Source organism: Lepidochelys olivacea (genome assembly GCF_965140295.1).
Source record: "Lepidochelys olivacea isolate rLepOli2 genome assembly, chromosome: 5".
In the NCBI taxonomy this organism is placed as follows: domain Eukaryota; kingdom Metazoa; phylum Chordata; order Testudines; family Cheloniidae; genus Lepidochelys; species Lepidochelys olivacea.
In genome coordinates this window covers 83,071,425-83,091,049 of record NC_140415.1, presented here as the reverse complement: position 1 = coordinate 83,091,049, position 19,625 = coordinate 83,071,425, and the positions used below count along the sequence as shown (strand labels likewise).

Genomic DNA, 19,625 nt, shown 5'->3' with positions numbered 1-19,625 from the left:
TTTCTATGTCCTGGCCACATGCACCATGTATCTGAGATTAGAATCTGGCCCAGATCACTGTTCAGAAGAATAAGCCACTAAATGAACATCTTATTAATAGTGCTGTGAATTATACAGATAACATAAAGCATGTACTGTACTGCTCAGTGGATTTCTCTCTTCCAAGGACTGATTCCTTATGCTGAATAGGGATTTCATAAAACTTAAATGTCAAATAAATTACATTCATGACAACAATTTTGAAATTCAGATAAAACCAGGGGAGGAAAGTATTTTCATAAAAACATTTATTGGAAAACCTCTGTGACTGGATTTGGCTGTATCAAGTAAATAATATGCTAACAGTGACGATTGCAATCAAGATGCAGATAGCAAATACCACAAGCAGGACAATTAGGCAACATTTGGAATATTTCTTTTCTCTCTCTTTCTTTTTCAGCAAGGTGTCATATCCAGGGGTATAAATATCCCCCATCCAAAATTGTAGATCATTAGGATTTTCCTAAAAGAAAGATCAGAAAATGAACTCAGCTCCTCTGTATTGTATGTAAAGTCACCAGAACATAGTTGGTCAGGAGTATTTTGGTTATCACTCAGTAATTAATTAATTTAAAACATCACAATTCAAATCAGACAAATTTACACTTGAACTCTAGGCTGCATAGATGCTGAATGCTGTCCCACAGAGGACTATTAAAACCAGTTTTCAGCCAGGAACCTAATGTAGGACACCAGCCATTGGAATGTGATAGAGACCCAGAAGGAACCTCCTGACATTCTCATGCTGTTGCAGAGGTGCTAATTTACAAATGCAGATAGGACTCACTTTTCAGCAAGGAGAACGGTAAAAAAAAACCCCACAAAACCCTAAAAGTAATACACACTAACCCACAAGCAGAAAGGAGTAGGGGTGGTGGGGATGTGGTTATGAGAAGTTAAATTATTTGAAAAAGTACATTGAGACATAATTTATTTGTCCTGGTCCTTATATGGCCACCATCAACATGTTTAGGGCTAGATCCACAAAGGGACTACTTTTAGGTACCGTGCCACCTAATGGAATCCACAGCCCTGAATGAGTCACATGAGGAGAGAAGCACCTCCAAATGGAATCCTCAGAAGCCAGCAAGCTGAGCAAGGAACCACCTAAGCTAGTCACTAGGAACTGCTGAGGAGAGAGGCAGGACTTAGGCCAGTGAGAGAGAATGGATGAGTCTCTAGCCCAGTGATTAGGGCACTTAGGTAGAAAACCTGGGTTCCAGGCCCTGCTCCAATGAATGTTTAAGTATTTTATAAAAAGTAGATCAGCTTCAGCAGACGAGATGGAAACATCCACCCCCCCCTCACTCCAAATCAGGCAGAGCGGGGCTTCAAAACTAGGACTCCCAGGTGAGTATCCTAACTACTGGGCTTTTGGGGACCACCTCCCCTCAGCTGTCTTTTGTGTGGATGAGGCATGCCCTAAGAATGCCTACCAGATCACACCCTGCAGCCAAGATAAGCAGGAGAATGCCTAATGTGAGACCCTGCTGGTGGTTAGATGGGGGCTTTGTGTCAAGCAGATCAGCCACGGCAGGACTTAGGCTGTGTGCATGCGCACTGGCAAACATTTGGGCACCTATGGGGATTTTACCAGTGGAAACTCAAGTGCCTAGTGACTTGATACCTATGGAATTAGGCAGCAGCTGAGCAGGGCTTTTTAGGATCTCACTAGTGGCTAAATATTGGACTTAGGTCCCCTAAAGTGGGAATTAGATCTAAGTACCAATCATGAGAGGTAGGATAGTAGTATGGTTAAGATACTGAAGACTGCAGTTCAATCCTGGCTCTAGGCTAGATCTAGCTCTTAGTACCTTACGAACAAATGTGAATTTTCCCCCACATCCCCTGTGTGAGAGAGGAAAATATTATTATACACCTTTTAAAGATGGGGAAAAGTGACATTAAGTGACTTGCTATAGGTGACAGAGGACGGCTGTGGCAGAGCCAGAATTGAACTGCAGTCTTCAGTATCTTAACCATACTACTATCCTACCTCTCATGATTGGATCCATTTTGTTATGGAATCCTTACACAAACATGTTCAGATTTACTTCTGAAACCAGAATCACCAGCAAATGAGCACCTCATTTTATTCAGTGGTTCAAGTGAAAATACAATCCATAGCATCTGGGTTTGTTCATGTATGAGTCTACAGCACAATACCTTTAAGTAGTTAGCCATGTTAGAATGCAGTGAATGCTTGTCATAGTCTTGAACAGTCCAGGAAGGTTTTTTTTTCCTCTCTGCCCAGTCATCATCAGTTCGGATGTCAGTGCACAAGGGATTGCGCTTGATGGTGGATTTCAAGGTGACCGTGGTTATATGTTGACCAAGAGCTTTGTCAATCATTGTTGGACTGACCCCACTCAATTCTAAGCCAGGCTGCTCAAAGACATTTCTTTTTTCTCTCTGCAGGACAGTCAGGACAAAAAATGGTTATCATCCTCATTCTTCTCATGACACAGATGCCCTTACACATTCACAGTCTATTGTGCAGTAGAACTAACTGTAAAATAATAACTGCCTACTCTTTTTGTTATGGTCCAGAAAGAGAAAGAGGGCTGGTTCTCCACTTTGTGCAGCTTTTCTTCTTGTGTGGAATGAGGGCCTGTGCAAAATGAGTGCCAAATGCTGCTGTCGGTATGAATTGGCATGGTAATGGCTGTTGGAAGAGACGACTGTCATAGAAAACAAGTGCAACAAAATAACTGCCATAAGAATTGGGTTTAGAATTGCTGTTCTGATGAAGACAAAAGAAATATATGATGCTGAAGCAGAGTTGTGGGGACCAAAATGCATTAGAGATTGAGGGCCCAAAACACACATGGGTGTAACTTCACATAGCTTCTGTCCTGCTTTAGTCTCTGCAGAAACTGAACAGATTCCACTGATTGTACCTTCACTGAACCCTTTTATCTTAAGCTCCCTCCACTATTTCCACAACAGTCCCAGTGCAACAGTCCATTTACAGCACCACCATGATTTTTTTTGGCCCTCTCCTCAGGACCTGAGTAGCACAGAGGTCTCCCTCCCCGAGGACTCCATGTAACTGGGCTCAACTACCCCTGGCTCCCTTTCTCTTCCCCAGGCCTTCCTTCCTGCCTCTTTATCAACCTTGAGCTGATGGAGTTTTTGGCAGCTTATCCCAGCCAAGCCAGCCAGCCTGATTGTTTAATTTTCTCCATCAACTTTCTTAAGAGGAACTAATTAACATTTGAGCAATCAGAGTGCAGACTCACCTGTTTGCTCCCTGTTCCCTCCCTCCCTCTGACACAGTGGTGTAAGTGGATATATCTTGATTGATTTAGTGGAGTTTCACCATGGGACAACGGGGGTAAGATTCTTACCCCAGTTCTGGATTCTTTGTCTACAGTCTTTGTTTACACTACTGAGTAGGGTCAATCTAAGATACGCAACTTCAGCTACGTGAATAGCACAGCTGAAGTCGACGTACTTAGATCTACTTACTGCGGTGTCTTCACTGCAGTAAGTCAACAGCCGATGCTCTCCCATCGACTCCGCTTGTGCTCCTCATTCTGGTGGAGTACCGGAGACGACGGGAGAGCGCTCAGCAGTCGATTTATCGCGTCTATACGAGATGCCATCAATAGAACCCCGCTGGATCAATTGCTGCCCGCCAATTCGGTGGGTAGTGTAGACAAGCCCTTTGTGTCAAGTAAAAGTGCTAGAGCAATGTAAAGGGGCCCTCAAAGCCCAATATTGGGCTGGGGTAGAATTCTGCTGGTGAAGGCACTGTAGAAGCCCCAAACCCTTCAAGAGCTGGCAAATATTGTGCAGGCCAGTGCTGTTACCAGAAACCTGAACAGCACAATTTCAGCTCACCACAATTCCCTTTTCACTGCTACTTTGAATTAAATGAATTCTAGCAGCTCTGGAAGACACATTTTTGATACATTCATCACATCCCTTAAATAAATTCATAGCTGTCCAAAGGCAGTCCCAGAATTACTCTTACAGCATATGTGCAGTACAAATGAAACTCGCCTGGTTAGAAAATAACATTTCTCTCCTAGTTCCTTAACAGTTCTTTGGACTGGAAACTTTGATTTGAGACAGCTGAAGTCTAAGCCTGGACTGGTGACTGCATCATAGGGAGCACTGGAGAGGAGTTAGAATCACATACTAAAGCAGCCTTATTAAAAAAAAAAATATCTCAGAGAAGCGCTCAAAACAGATTTCCAAATACTCCTTCCCACACCTCCATAAAAGGTCTAAGCAGCTTCAAAATTCATTTACCCAAAAAAGGTTTCAAAGGCAAGCAAAACAAGATGTTTTTTCCAGCCTTCCAAGGGATAAATGAAGAGATTTAATATATACTAATTCCCCAATCATCGTGTGTGTGTGCGCGGGGGGGGGGGGGGCGGTTGGTTTCTTTTAAAATAATGTGAGGGGGGAGAGAAAACAGAAGATTCTATATACATAATCCAGTGAGGAAATATCATTCAGGCATTCTTATTTCTCTCCCATGCACAAGGAACTAAGTGTGTTTCCCATCCATAATCATCATGATCTGGTACTAGAGGGCAGATGGATCCCCATTACCCACAGCCCATGTGTTAGCTCACTGCCGTTGCCGTATGTCAGTATTTAACTTTGACAGAGGTTTCACATCACAGTTATAGCTGGCACTAGAGCCATCTGGCTTCTGCTGGCCTGTTTTCAGTTAAGTTGGCATTTTAAACTGTCTACTCTTGCTGCCTGTATTTTACTGTGTTTCTTTAATTACTTTAATGATGCTTCCTGCAGGCTTGCAAAATGGATGTACTTGGAGAACATAGCATAAGAACTTAAGAATGGCCATACTGGGTCAGATCAATGGTCCATCTAACCCAGGACCCTGGCTTCTGACAGCAGCTGGTGCCAGATGCTTTAGAGGGAATGAACAGAACAGGCCAATTGTCGAGTGATCCATCCCTTGTTGTCCAGTCCCATCTTCTGACAGTCAGAATCTTAGGGACACCTTAGAGTTATGTCCCGGACCATCTTGGCTAAGAGCCACTGATAGATAAGTTCCAGTTATAATTTTGGTCTTCACAACATCCCATGGCTACAGCTTGACTATGCATTATGTAAAGAAGTACTTCCTTATGTTTGAATCATAGAATACCAGGGTTGGAAGGGACCTCTGGAGGTCATCTAGTCCAACCCCCTGCTCAAAGCAAGTTTTAAACTTGCTGCCTATTAATTTCATCAGGGGGCACCTGGTTCTTGTGTTATGTGAAGGGGTAAATAACACTTGCTTATTCACTTTCTCCACACTATTCATGATTTTATAGATTTCTATCATATCCCTCGTTAGTTACTCTTTTCTAAGCTAAACAGTCCCAGTCTTTTTAATCTCTCCCCATATAGAAGCTGTTCCATACCCCCTAATAATTTTTGTTGCCCTTCTCTGTATTTTTCCTATTCTAGTATAGCTTTTTTGAGATGGGGCAACCAAAACTGCACACAGTATTCAAGGTGTGGGCGTACTATGGATTTTAGTGGCATTATGATATCTATCGCTTTCCTAATGATTCCTAACATTCTGTTAGCTTTTTAAATTGCTGCTAGGTATTGAGCAGATGTTTTCAGTGAACTATCTACGACTCCAAGATCCCTTTCTTGTTTGATAACATGTATTGTGTATGTATAGTTGGGATTATGTTTTCCAGTGTGCATTACTTTGCATTTATCAACATCGAATTTAATCTGCCATTTTGTTGCCACCTCACTGTTTACCTTTTTTTCACAGATCATTTATGAATATGTTGAACAGCACTGGTCCTGTATAGATCCTTGGGAGATCCCGCTATTTACCTCTTTCCACTGTGAATACTGACCATTTATTCCTACCTTTTGGTTCCTGTCTTTTACTCAATTACTGATCAATGGGAGGACCTTCCCTTTTATCTCATGACTGTTTATTCTGCTTATGAGCGTTTGGTAAGGGACCTTGTTAAAAGCTTTCTGGAAGTCTAAGAACACTATATCCACTGGATCACCCTTGTCCACGTGCTTGTTGACCCCCTCAAAGAATTCTAATAGATTGATGAAGCAAAATTTCCTTTTACAAACGCCATGTTAACTCTTCCCCCATTGTGTTCATCTATGCATCTGATAGTTACCACCAATTTGCCTGTAATGAAATTGGCATACTGCCCTCTAATTGCCAGGATCACCTCTGGAGCCTTTTTTAAAAGTAGGAGAAGATTACATTGAAGAAAGTGGGCACTCTCACCAGGGGAATGTTCATCCTGCCTAGGCTAAAATATTGTGAAGAGAATGTGCCTTGACAGTGTTGAATTTTAAAGCAGTTGTTTTAAATAAAAATCTTTCAAAATAAAGTCAGGCGAATTGGTTCAAATTTTTCTCAGTGCAATGGTGATTTGACCACATGTTATTGGTGTTGCACCAAATAATCTAATTAACACTGCATCCCAGCAGTTAATCTAATTAACCCTTCTTCCCCATGGGGAATAGTGATGTAGGAATGTGGGTATACACTACCCATGAGCATGATCAAGGGGAAGAGATAATGGCAGCGGCAGCTAGAATTTTTATGAGAGTAGGTCTGGTAAATGTGGTGGGAGATTTGCAGGGAAGACATAGTGGTGTGGAGATGATGATGTAATTAACATGAATGTATCAGAGCATGCTATCTTGGAGATTTGGAAGTAGATGTAGCCCTGAAAATAGAGAATGAGAAGGAAAGATGCTGCCTTAGAGAAGTAGAGGTTTAGGTTTAAGGGATAAGAAGACAGAGAGATAGCAGGTATCCCGCAAGAAAAGAGTAGCACACAAGAAGCAGAGAAATAGAAGAGGGGTAATATGCAGAAAAATATTATAAATATTCATTCACAACCCCTTTGCATAGACTTTCATTCTAAACGGATTGTGTTAATAAGAATGTTCAACGAAAGGGAAAGCGTTGTGAATCCTGGTACAAATGTGCAAGTACACAAGTACTGATGATATATATAACATAAGTTTGAGAAGCCAGCTTGACAGGTCTTTGTGGATTTGGAATTGATGGGATCTAAACAGAAATAATAGCATGTGACTTAAGTGACTATTCATACAATACACATAGTGAATTGGGAGCAGTGAACAGTCAGAGCAACCATTATACTGAAGAACTGATAAGGAAGCCACAGTCAGAAATGTATACACCAAGTATTCATTGAGCAAATCTGCAAACCCTGAAGTGTTTGCTTTACAAGTAACTTGCCAGCAGAAAAAGGGCAACATGCTTTGACTAATTTTTCATTGTGAATTCTTTTCCTACCTCTAAGTAGGACAGAAATCTAGTGTAGAGAATGCGGCCGTACAATGAACCTGAAGACTTACAGAGAATTAAAGATGGCTCCATTCCTGGAAGACCTAGTTTCTTGGTGGGGTTTCTAATCCAACCTAGTAATTTTATTATTTCATGGCATAAACTACAACATGATCTATTTATTTACAAAACATTTTAAATCACATCACATGATACCTAATTTTTGGCTTTTTTTCTTTAATCATTAGAACTTTTTGAAGTTTCAGCATACTTTTGTCTATTCCTATGATGAAAAAAAAATGTGTTAAAGTAAAGAACATGATCCATCAAAACCAGGAAATCAAGAATTAAGGCAGAAACTTGGTCTCAAGCCCAGTTTACTGTAAGTAGGGATCAAAGGGATTTCTACACAATAGGTGATTTTACATATTGTAGGTCAAATTCTGTTTGCTATATATATTATATAACACCTTGTAACAGATGTTCTTACATCAAGCTCTCACATAGTCGGTCACTTCACTGAGTCACTTGACTAAACTAGAATAATATTTGGTTAGCAGTCCTTTGCTCCCACAGTGCCTCCTTCCCCTGAGCTTGCTGAGGCCATATGACTTTCATGGCATGGCTGACCTTGACCTTTAGCTCCTAGACATGTCGAAGGTGGGATTCCAACTCTGCCATTGAAGAAAATCTTGTTTGTTGATTGGCCCATGTAGACAGCATTATAGAAATGTAGTCCAGAGGTGACAAAGGCAATAATAACTCTGACAAGTTTCCTACTTTGCAGGAAATTTGCAATCTTTGTGCCAGTCTTTGTGCTAGATGACTACAAAGTGCTCTTGGCTACAGCTGCACCATGACCATCTGGGTATTCAAGAGGCTAATAGATTGCAACCAATGCTAAGAAAATGTGAAGAAACTGCACCTAATGAGGGGCAAGATATCAGTTTCACCATCTCTGCTAGCTGTTATACACAGCCTACTAGCATCACCCTCATCTTGTCTGAACTGAACTTCAGCCAGCTAGTCCTAATCCAGGCCCCAATCTTGGCTAAATATTGGAGTGCTGAGCGACTGCCTTGGCTGAGTCCAATGAAAAACAGATGTAGAGCTGAGTGTCATCAACATACCAATGACAATGCAGCCCAGATCAGCTCCGTATCTCCTGTAGTGGCCTCAAATACAAACCAAAAAGGTAGGGTGACAGAATGGAATATTGGCAGCACCTCACATGAGAGAACTCTTGGGGCAGAAGAGCAATCACTCAGCACTAGACCATGTGGGTCCTCTCAAGAGGAAGGAATGGAGCAATTAAAGCACCACTTCATCTATCTTTGTCAGTGTCCACAACTGTGCCAACAAAACCTCATGGTCAATGGACAGAAAAGCAGGTGGTAAATGTGAAAGTGTCAGGGTGTGCACTTGGTTTTTCTCAATTGCCAGGAAGAGATAATTAATGAACGAGGCAAGGGCTGTCTGTACCAAGCTAGGCCTAAAATCAAACTGATAGTGGTCCAGGGAATTTAAGTAGTACACAGATTGCCAAGAGTTGCTTCAGCACAAACTCCTCAATAACAATGAAAGTGGGCGGCAGGGCAACAATTACATTAGCAAATAATTAGCCTGAGTTAATTCTGTGGAAAGTGATAAATTCATTATACACCTCAGAGCATTATGTCACACCCCTGAGAAATGCACTCGCTCAGATCCTTGTCTTTCTTGAAAGGCATGCGTCTGGGAAACTAGCTGTGACAGAAAAGGAGCTGCTATGTACGATCTAAGTTCTGGACATGCAATAATGATCTGAATATTATATGCAGTGTTGATCTAGCTGTGTCAGCCCTAGGCTCTTAGAGACAAGGTGGATGAGGTAATATCTTTTATTGGATAAACTTCTCTCTCAGCTTGTGTCTCTCAGCAATAGAAGTTTGTCCAGTAAAATATATTACCTCATCTACCTTGTCTGTGTGAATATTATAAGTGACCTGGTCATTGGGGTAAAGTTACTGTATAGCTATTGTGGTTTATTAGCATTTCCCATATGAATGTATCTAACTTAATGGAGGGTGGGGCTGTGGGAAGAACCAACAGAAAAGGAACACCATGGTTCTTTAAGTAAGCAATCTCAAACAAATGCTTGGAAGACAACGGGTCCAGCTGTTAGCTTTAAGGTTCCTGTAGCCAACACATTGCAAGTGTTGTTTTGCCAGAGCTGGGAGGCTGGAGATCAAAAGAAAACTAACGAGTTAAAAAAACGTTCTCAAGGGAAGAAGGGAGTGGGTCACTTGCCAGAAGCTGTCCAGGGAGACAGGTTGACATAGGGAAAGGCTCTGCTGAGTGAGTTGCCTTAGGGAAAAACAAGCATTAGTATGGGCTGGTTTATTGTCTTAAATCTGTTATCTCTGAAATGCTTTTAATCTGACATATAATACTCTGCTTGAAGGAGAGTGTCTGATCACAGGTTGCTGCTGTCATTGCGCCGAGAGAAGGGAACCAAACTGCAGGGGCTGAGCCTAAGCCAGACTTGCTGAGGTAAATCACAGTTAGTACACAGGGCACTGAAAGCACCAAGATTATTTTACTTAATAGTTACATGACAAAAATATACAATAAGAGGGAACGAATATTCACTCTGCCTGACATCAAAATAGAAAGTGAAAAAAAGCTTTTGCTCTGAAATGAAGATTACTTTTATCAGCCTACCTTATATAATGGAATAAATTAAGACACTTATCGGTGAAGGAAACACATAAGCACTTAAGTGCACTTCAGTTTGAATGAGCTCATGACAAATGTCCCAAGAAGCACACAAATACATGGCTGAGCAGTCACTTTACACAGGGAGGCCTGAGTAGCAATGTTTCTTAAAAGCAAATGAATTTCTGGACAGAGAGTTTCAGCTATGCTCAAGGTTTAATAACTTTAGGAGGGCTGTAGATCACAGCCACCTGTTCAAAACTGAAACACACCCCTCCTGTTTCTGAATTAACTACCTCTTACACCCCCATTAGTCTGTTCATCATGTTATTCCTAAACCATTAGCTCTGCACTGTGCTATCGTGTTTATTCTGAAGTCTGGAACACATCAGGTGTTTAGTTTCTCCTTATTTGCTCATCAGCAGAAAAGAGAAATAAAAATGCACATTGTGTTTAAGTGCTTTAGCTGAACTACTTGGATCTACAAATGAACATGATTGAAAGGAGAGTTTGTGCCTTAGATTTAACATTTTAAAAAATAACACTCTGATTTCCATGGGAGATGGTGATTTGAGTAATTTCCCTTTGAGAATGGTGCTGGTGCTGGAATGAATTTCAGGAGAATTCTCTCCAGGGGGATTATGAGGAAGATGCCATTTTAAGGGAGAACATTCTCTACAGTTTTAATCCTATTGGAAGTTTTCAGTGATGGCTCAATGACAGCTGATCTTACTTAATTAAAATAGGCTGGGACATTCCCTCCTGAGGACTGGGCTCTGTGTTTGGCTCTCCTCATACCTGCACAAAGTGATGGGATGGGAAATAAGCCACCATCACTCCCAGTCTCTTGGATCTTGTGGGCATCTCTTCTTGAGGTTAGTGCACTGTGCTGGGGCAGGGAGAAGGTGTGTTAATGTGTTACAATCCTATGTGCGGGCAAGAAAAACAGTCCTTTATTGTTACGATGACCTTTATTTTAATAAAAGAATTGGCTGTCCCATACTAAATCATTCTATCAATCATGTGGGGGGTCACCCCTTGCAACCCCATTATTGGAAACTCACCACCCCTCAGTTTGGCCTGGCTGACCATCTGCAGGTGGCCAGGCCTCTGGAGGGGTGGCCAGGCCAAATCTGAATGGCACCAGTAGTTCTTCAGGTGTGCTGATAAATGGCCAGAGCTTGGAGGGCCATGCAGGGAAACTGGGGGTCTCTGTCTGGGTGATTTGCAGGGGCAAAGATGGGGAGTCCAGTTCTTGCTCCCCTCAGCACTGCAGCTGTGCTGCACACTGGGGTGGGCCCCTTGTGATGCCTCAGTAATTGCCAAGCTGTGGCTGTGGTCCAGTGCTGGGCACAGGACGCAGAGCAGGAGTCTCAGAGCAGAAAGTGAAGCTTTTACAGACGGTCAGGAGCAGAACCAGGTGGAGAGCATCCACTGGGGGACAGGCAGCAGGAAAGGGGAGAGGAGGGTCCCTGGGGAAGCAGGATTCCCCAAGCACTGTAAATGGGAGAAGTACATAAGGGCTTGACCTTATCTACCCTCCTCAGAAAGTAGCCAGGCTCCCCCAAGGGGTGACCAGAGGGAGAGGAGTGCACAGGCTACTTGCTTTCAGGACCAGTGGCCTTCTCCTTAGACTCGAGCAGCATCTGACATCACAGACGATGGAGGGTGACAAGAAGTTAATTGTGGGGAGCAGGTTTCCTCCCCTGTTTTAAAGTGATTCTTTCATTTTACTCTTTCCCTCATTTTCTGTCCTCCAAGGCTGTGATAGTAAACAGGAAGCAAAGGTATGGGGCGGAGGCAGCACCTTACAAGAGGAACTGTTTCCCTCTCACACATACAAGAGTTTTCTCTGAATCCAACCCCTGATGTCTACAGCAATGTCTTGCATTATAGTTACTCTCACTACACCCATTCCCCCACAGGCTGAACTTTTCTGTTTCCTACTTTGGAAGAAGGAAGTTGTTTGGCCAGAGCAATAATGTACATTAAGATGTTTCATGTTGAAGAAGCTGCTGTAGATGTTGTGTATCACTGCACCAAAGGTGTCTGATCTCACCCAGCCAGGGACGGAGACTAACTTGACTGGTGTCGTAGTGAGTCAATGGCAGAGTTGAGGAAAATCTAACTGCCCTCATGCTTGATGTGGCAGGTTCTCAATGCACAGGGTGGGGATTGTCCTTTCCTGTTCATTTAATCTCTCAGGTAGATGAGGACTGAGTAACATGTGTGGCTGTTATGGGATCTCCAGAGCACAGCACTTGACCTGAGGAGTTCAGTGTGGCCTGTAGCCTCTGTCATCACCTAGAGGCCTACTGACGTCTCAAGTTTCACAAGTCACCATCCCTGAAGAAAAATCAGTAACTTTCCGCACTCTCAGCCATGCATGTGTGTATGTGTGTGTGTTAGGAAAACTGTCCCTTATTTTTGCAATAAAATGTTGGCAACCCTCCTCCCTTCTGAGGGCAACTTCTGGGGCAGCTGCAGTTGGAGTCATCCCTAACAACTTGGCTCCAGTAGAGTCACATAGCTAGAGAGCCAAAGAGGGGAGCAATTGTCTCCCACACCCCCCACCGGTGAAGTGGTTCTGTCTTCCAGAACATCCACTGAGATCTGAACACTTTCTGGAGGTCAAAACCCATGCTGATTCCAAGAGGACACAGGGCTAGGTTTTTATATGTTGCAATCTGGGGAAAACTCTATGAGGGGAACCTCTACTTAAAGGGTTTCTTCTTTTCTTCCCTGTCTCTGTGTCCTCTGTCTTTCACCCTAACTACTACCCAGGAATAACCCTCTGGTGTCTGCTTAAGTAACTCACCCAACAGCGGTCATGAAAGCCAAGTTAATTGTATGGTACACAGTCAGTGACTCTTAATGTCAGTTATTATGGGGAGACAGTAGCTGCTTCTTATCTTTAAGGATGTAACTGAGTTTCCATTTTAAGCCTGAATTTTTTCTCTTCCAGAATTTTCCTCCCCTCTAGCTCCTACCAGCATGTTGTTCCTGGGAAGTTTCCATATGACCCCATATAATAATAAATACAATTAATGTTACACAATATCATTCACACACATACTGGGAAATGCTAAAAAATACTACAACCAGGAGTCAGCAGGTCAGTGCCAGTACTAACAAGTGTGGACCTATATGAGAGTGATAAGGTCTGAGCTCATGATATCAGGAAGATTGTTCTCATACAGCTTGCTCCTGCTCCCACTGAAATCAATGGCAAAACTTTCATTGACATCAGTGGTGCAGGGTCAGAGACATGCAGTGGCTGCAACCACAGCAAAAGGTTCAAACCCAAATTTCATTTGTTTCTGAACCACAACATTTATAAGGAATAATAAGGAAAGAAGTCAAACATTCAGGTCTTTCCTTTAGACCTTACCTGTAAATAGACTTTGTTGTGCCATTGCTGTGCGCCTGGAAAAGCTGCTTCTGGAAATTTTACTAGGCTGGCTTGTAGAAAGGCAGAGTTTTTCATTAAAGACTTCACATCTAGTTGTAGGAATTTATCAGGATGGTTGTTGTTTGGCAAAACAGAGAAGTCCATTTTCCCCTCCTGTTGAGTAATAATGAAAACAGCCCAGTCTTCTGCTTCCTGGCTGCTGTGTGCTCCTTCTATTATTAATGAAGTGAAAAAGGACCCTACAGTTGCCTGAAACTGTAACTGACCCCTGCTTGGTGTCACACTCACTTATATCATCTACCAGTGATAAAAGATCATTTAGAAGCAGCATAGCAGGCAAGACATGCTTCCCTAAGTGCCGAGCTCAAGTTTTCAAGTTTAAGGTCTATTTTGATAGATGTATACGTGTTCATTAAAACTAACAGAGTATCAGTGACTAGATGCGTGAGACACTTAAATGCACACCCGCACTTCCTTAAGTGACTTGCCAAAGATCTCAGGCTTATAGTATTTCTTTCTCAGCTAATTAGAAGCAGTTCATACCACAACAGGAATGGTGCAAGTCCTTCAGCAATTATTCTTTGGGGATATAACTCATTTGATTTTGTCACACACTTCAGCACAGTAGTTTGATGTTGTAACAGTAACATACACATTCTCAGATTAAAGGGATATTTCGTCAGAAAGTTTTTCCTCAATATGGGGAATATTAGTTTATTTCATCTATTGATACCGCATGTGTTCCTTAGGAGCTTGATCTTTCTTCGTGTCAATGGTAAACTCTAATTGTCTTGAATAGTATAAGATCAAGCCCTTAATTTTCATTATTGTATCTGTGGTGCTTATATTTTATTTCAGAGTTTGATATTTTATTTCAGTACTTCATATTTATAAAGCCACTTTGATTTTGACTGATGAAATTTCCTTCCCTCAGCCTCGCCACCAACTAGAACCAGTACAGGTAATAAAAAACACCAAGCTTTTACTCTTTGTTTCGATTCACAAGTCAGATGACATCAGTTTTTTTTGACTGGATGAGTAAACTCTTGTAGGTCCTGCTTTAGCAAAATATGCAACTATGGATAACTTTAAGAATGTGACTAGTCCTATTGACTTAAATTTAACTCAAGTTAGTGCCTAATTTTAAGCATATGAGGATCTTCAGCTCCCATTTAACTAAGCACTAGCAAGGCAGTCACTTTGCAGGACTGGGACCTATATAAATGGATAAACAAAGCCCCAGACAATTTATTTGTTATAAAGGTACAGTTTGAAATTATCTGACTTGTAGAGCAGCTCAACAAAATGGCACTGAAATTTGGCTTGACTAAATAATTTTTCATCTAACTCTGAGAAATTGCATAGTTAGGCAAGAGGAGTTGCTGCCTCCTTGCAGGACCTACAGTATGGCTGGCTGTGATGAATGACCAAATACAACATGTGACTGAATCATTTATTGCTCTGTCTACTATTCAGCTTCTAATTTGGTTTTAGCAGAATGCAGTTATTCAGAATTGGGTCAAATATTACAACTAAAAGCGGCCTTTGTTACTTTATGGGGCCTGAACTCCAATGCCACGACCTCATTGGAGGGGAAGGGCTTCAGCCTACTTTCCTGATACGCCAAAGACTGCCGTAGCATACCACTCATTTTTGTTTGTGTCATTGAACCACTTTGCAGGAAGGCATGGAATGCTATAGAATGGAATATACAGCTAGATTACAGTTTGTGACATTCATGAAGTTATTGATTTAGTTTAATAGCTATACACTGCTATGTTGCTCTATTTACCATGGTGACTTCAGCGAGTGTGGTGATTAGTGCTGTTAAATGCTTGGATAGATAGGCCCCATTCCATCTTTCAGGAGCACATAAATCCTCTGCAGCATCTCCCAGTCACAGGTTGCTGAGATGTGGATGTCGACATTGGTTAGGGGTTTTTTTTGTTTTTTTTTTTAAACTCTAATTTGCTACTCTTCATTAAATATTTAATTTACTTTTCTTTTTACAGGGAATGTTTATGCATAGAAATGACCCAAAGGACACTGCTTCTGTAGTGCTCACTGAGGGTGAAAGTGAATAGAAATGCTCCTCCAGAGTAAGTGACATGCAACTAAAATTCCAGGAGTACTTCACCTGTCAGACAGGTGGAATAAGTGGTAATTGTTGTACTTTTGGCCAGGGCTATGCTTTACAGTGTACATTGGGAGTGAAATTCCCTCCTGCACAGAAAGCTAGTACAACCTCTATGCAATACTTAAATCTCACTTAATGGATACTTAAACCAGTCAAAATACTTATTTGATACTTAACTCAGCCAAAATAGGGTTTAAATGAGATTTAATAGCATACAGGCCTTTTGCTGGACCCTCTGAATAGGAGTCCAGCTGAACCCTTATTGTCCAACTGAACTTGGATAGTTGACATAGGTTGAAGTGTTATTCATCAGGTTGGAAGGAAAACTCGTTAATAGAGAGAGACTGCTTGAAGAACTGAGTAAATTCTGCTGTGACTATCTATTGCTGGAAGAGCACAACTGCCTCACTGAGCACATCTGGAAAGTACTTCCAGCTGTCAGTCAGATCAGTGTGCTCTCCGGGGTGGCAGTGCTGTGCAAGGCAACAATGCATTTTGAGATCATCATACTTGTGCTCACAAACCCAGTGCATTCTTAAAAAAAACCTTCTCCCTCTTTTTCGAATAAAATGGCACATTGATCTGTATTGTTTCTTTGAATTATAGGGAAGTGCTTAAATAAAATGCAGCAACAAAATATACATTATTTCATTTTAAATTCATCCAGAGAAGGAAATATGACGCATTTATACTATGTGTACACATGACTTCCAAGTTGCAGACTGCACGCACAGCTAATAATCAAGTGTTACAGCCACTGAGGAAACGAAAGCTGTAGCTAAAATTGCAGGTAAACTTAGATGATAACTCCCGATTTCACTCATTCTATGTAGAAAATATTCTCATTTGCCTCTGAAACTTTGCATCGTTGGTGCCAGCCCAAAGGTAATTTTTTTTGTGCATCCCTGAGTGCCTAAGGGTAGCAGTTCCAACCACTCCCATGCCAGACACATTCCTCCTACAGACAGTTTGCAAAGGGGTATTCAGGAGACAACCTATAGCTGTCTTCCTCTCTCCTGAGCTGCGGGACTTCTCCCCCTCAGGTCCAGAGCTTTTAGAGCCCCTTTATGCTGCTCAGTCCCATGGACTTGTAGTATGGAGGCAGGGGTGGGGATGATGACAAGCTCTATTTAAAATTTAAAAAAGGGAAACAAACCGAGCAATAATTCAGATGCACAAAATAGGAAAAACAGAAATCAAGAAAGAGGTTTTATTTTTTTATTGAAAATGTAAAAATCATGTGAATCATGTACAATATTTTCTCATAAGGAAAATTTTAGTTGTTTCATAATGTTTCACAAAATTGTAAAACTTTTTTTTGTATAAAGACTTTCATAAAACAAAGATGAAACGAAAGCAGTATCACAAAGCTATCTTCTAAGTCATCAACAAAGAACTGGAAAATGTTTAACAGATTACGCATACAAAAGGCAGGAAAAAGGACTCTTCCATTTGTAGAACTGCAAAGAGGACAGACAAAGGCATAAAGAGGCATGGGTCTTTTGCTGAAAACATTTAAAATCAAGTGACATGTTAAAACAGTACAGACGTGGTTTCATAGGATGGTACAAATTCTAGAACTTGTGTTTCTCTAAACTACCTCAAACAGTGCAACAGTGAGTGATTCAGTGTAAATCTCTACAGTGTTTCATTGATTCAATACTTGTGTTCAAGTATGTGTTCATGAGCACGATCAAAATCACTAGTTCGCTATTTTGATTTTTTTTGTTCATCATAGGTTATATGTTACAGTAGATTCTCTCCTACAGTATGTCTCTAAACCAAAGAGAAACTGATTTCACAATACATTCTGTAATAACCTGTTCAACAATGTTAGCTTAGGCACCTCAACATCTGTTGCAAAATAAACAAGGTCATTCTGACTCTGAATGCCAAAAAATTAAAATAAAAAAAAATTGGCTTTATTTCCAAACACAGCAAAACTATTCAGCTAAATTAAAATAAATTCAAGATAATATGAGGGCTTTTTTGGCAACAGAGAGATGACCCTACTGAACATAAACATTTAAAATACTATTTTTAAAAAAAATTCTGATATATGTATCCAAAATTGTTCATATAAAAATTATGAAAACCTCAGAGAATAAAACACAAAGGCTGTCTAACCAAAACAATAAAGTATGTCTGGCAGGCAAAAATAAATTAAATTTGATTAAATTATATGTAATCTGATAATATTTGGTCTGAAGAAGCGTGTGTGTGTGTGTGTGTGTGTATAAATAATGAGATTGCGAAGAGCTGAGAGCCAGCCAGCCTGACAGAGGTCAACTCTTTTGTTGCATTTTTTGCGCATAAAAGTCCCTGCATGTGTCACAGCAACGTTGATACCACCTCATGTCCTGACAGAGGTTCTTCTCTCGTATCACTCTGCAGTATACAGGCCACTGGTCTCCTAGGCACTTGAATGTTAAAGCAGCTGTGAAACAACAAACAAAAAACACAACTATATATCTATACACTCAACTAGTTCATTTGATACCTAAGGCAGAGTATAACATTCATTCATTCTATTATTACCTATTACTAAATTTGTTAGTAAAGAATCAGATAGCAGAGGTGTTCTTAAGGGTGTCTAAGGACTTCTGACACAACGGACCTCCCTGCTAGTGACTCCATTGGGTCAGGAACCAAGAAGTGGACTGGGTGAGAGCAGAGGCAGGAGTAACTGATAAGGAAGTGGCCAGCAGGCATGGAAAGAGGACGCTGGTGTACTTCGGAGGGAGGCAGCAGAGAGGAAAGGAAGCTGGGAGGGCACTGGGGCTCTGCTGGTCGGAAGGAATGGGTAGGGTGAAGCTAGTTTATTTTTCAACAGAGGAAAAAATCCTATCTTGGTGACATGCTGCCAATATTTTAACAATTAGAATTTCTGAGGGCCAGCTAAGTAGACCTGACAGTTTCCCTTTCACAAATGCCATACACTTATAAGAAGGCACAATTTCAAGCTAATAGTTGCAAAAGTGTAAATAAAGCAAATACCTTGTATCAAGAAAAATGGCCACTGCAATACATTTGTATTGACTATCCACACAGAGAGAGAGATTTCAGGAATAGGATGGTATACTCGGTCAGACATGATCATATCATATCTTCATTACTGCAATCTCCTCCTCTCTGGCTTGGACAACTGTAACTTTGCCCCTCGAGTCCATTCAAAATGATGTTGCTAAGATTATTTTCCTGCTCATCGCTCTGGTCATATCACCCTCTTTGAGTCCCCCCTTCTCTACTGTGTCAAACACAAGCTTCTCTTCTTTACCTTTAAGACCCTTCATGGCTTAGGCCCACCCTACCTAGCTTTTCCATTAACACATTATGGTGCTGACTACTGCCTTCACTCTTCCAGTGTTTCCACCATTCAAAACTATTCTATCTCAAAAACCTTTGCACTTACTCCCTCACAACTGCGTATGCACGCCTCATCAATATCTAAAAAGCCGCTAACTCATTCTCCTTAAAAATCCCTCCTTAAGACTCATCTCTCTGTGACGCGTACACAACTCTGTCAGCTGATAATGATCAGGCAGGTAGTGAGCTCTGACTACTCCTTACCATACAAAACATGCTCAAAGCACTGTTGACTCACCCATACTCCCTCCTCCCCTGTTTGTTTGGTCCACCTGTTTCATCCAGAATGTTGTAACCAAGACTGGAAGCTCTATGAGGCAGGACCTGACCTTTTACCTTACATCTGTATAGTGCCTAACATAATGAGACCCTGATCCCTAATTGGAGCCTATAGTGGGAAGGCCACTTACTGAGCACAACCTCAAAGTCAGGGGTCACTTTGCAGGCCCTCCCATCCCTCAGGGTCCTAGAGCCCAGTCTGCAGCCCAAGCCCAGAAATCTACACAGCTGGGAGTTTTTCTTTGTTGTGTAGACATACCCACAGAGCTCTGGCTCTATCCCTGTCTACTCCACCTTTCTGACTGGAGCCCGAGCCCGAGCCCGAGCCCTGGCCCTGGCCTCGTTCTGTTAGCCACACCCTGCAGTTTCCTGCTGATATTTATGAGGAATTCCCTGATCCAACCCAGGTGTGC

The 19,625-nt window shown here is 41.6% G+C and overlaps 2 protein-coding genes across 3 annotated transcripts in view; both read right to left on the bottom strand.

The window, feature by feature from the left end:
- Positions 1 to 313: 313 nt before the first annotated feature.
- MINAR2 (membrane integral NOTCH2 associated receptor 2) lies at positions 314 to 13,574 on the bottom strand (the record flags this gene model as incomplete). The annotated part of the gene is made up of 3 exons (XM_084627645.1): positions 314 to 502; positions 2,206 to 2,451; positions 13,410 to 13,574. The coding sequence occupies 3 exons, from the start codon at positions 13,572 to 13,574 to the stop codon at positions 323 to 325; spliced, it is 591 nt and encodes a 196-aa protein (XP_084483771.1). The 3' UTR covers positions 314 to 322.
- Positions 13,575 to 16,904: 3,330 nt separating this feature from the next.
- ADAMTS19 (ADAM metallopeptidase with thrombospondin type 1 motif 19) overlaps positions 16,905 to 19,625 on the bottom strand; it is a 281,932-nt gene continuing 279,211 nt past the window's right edge. Inside the window, exon 23 of one of the 2 annotated variants that reach the window (XM_084629273.1) lies at positions 16,905 to 18,004. In XM_084629273.1, the coding sequence (XP_084485399.1) occupies positions 17,853 to 18,004 (152 nt within the window). In that variant the 3' untranslated portion in view covers positions 16,905 to 17,852. The remainder of the gene's footprint in view (positions 18,005 to 19,625) is intronic. The other variant, XM_084629274.1, reaches the window with a different exon arrangement.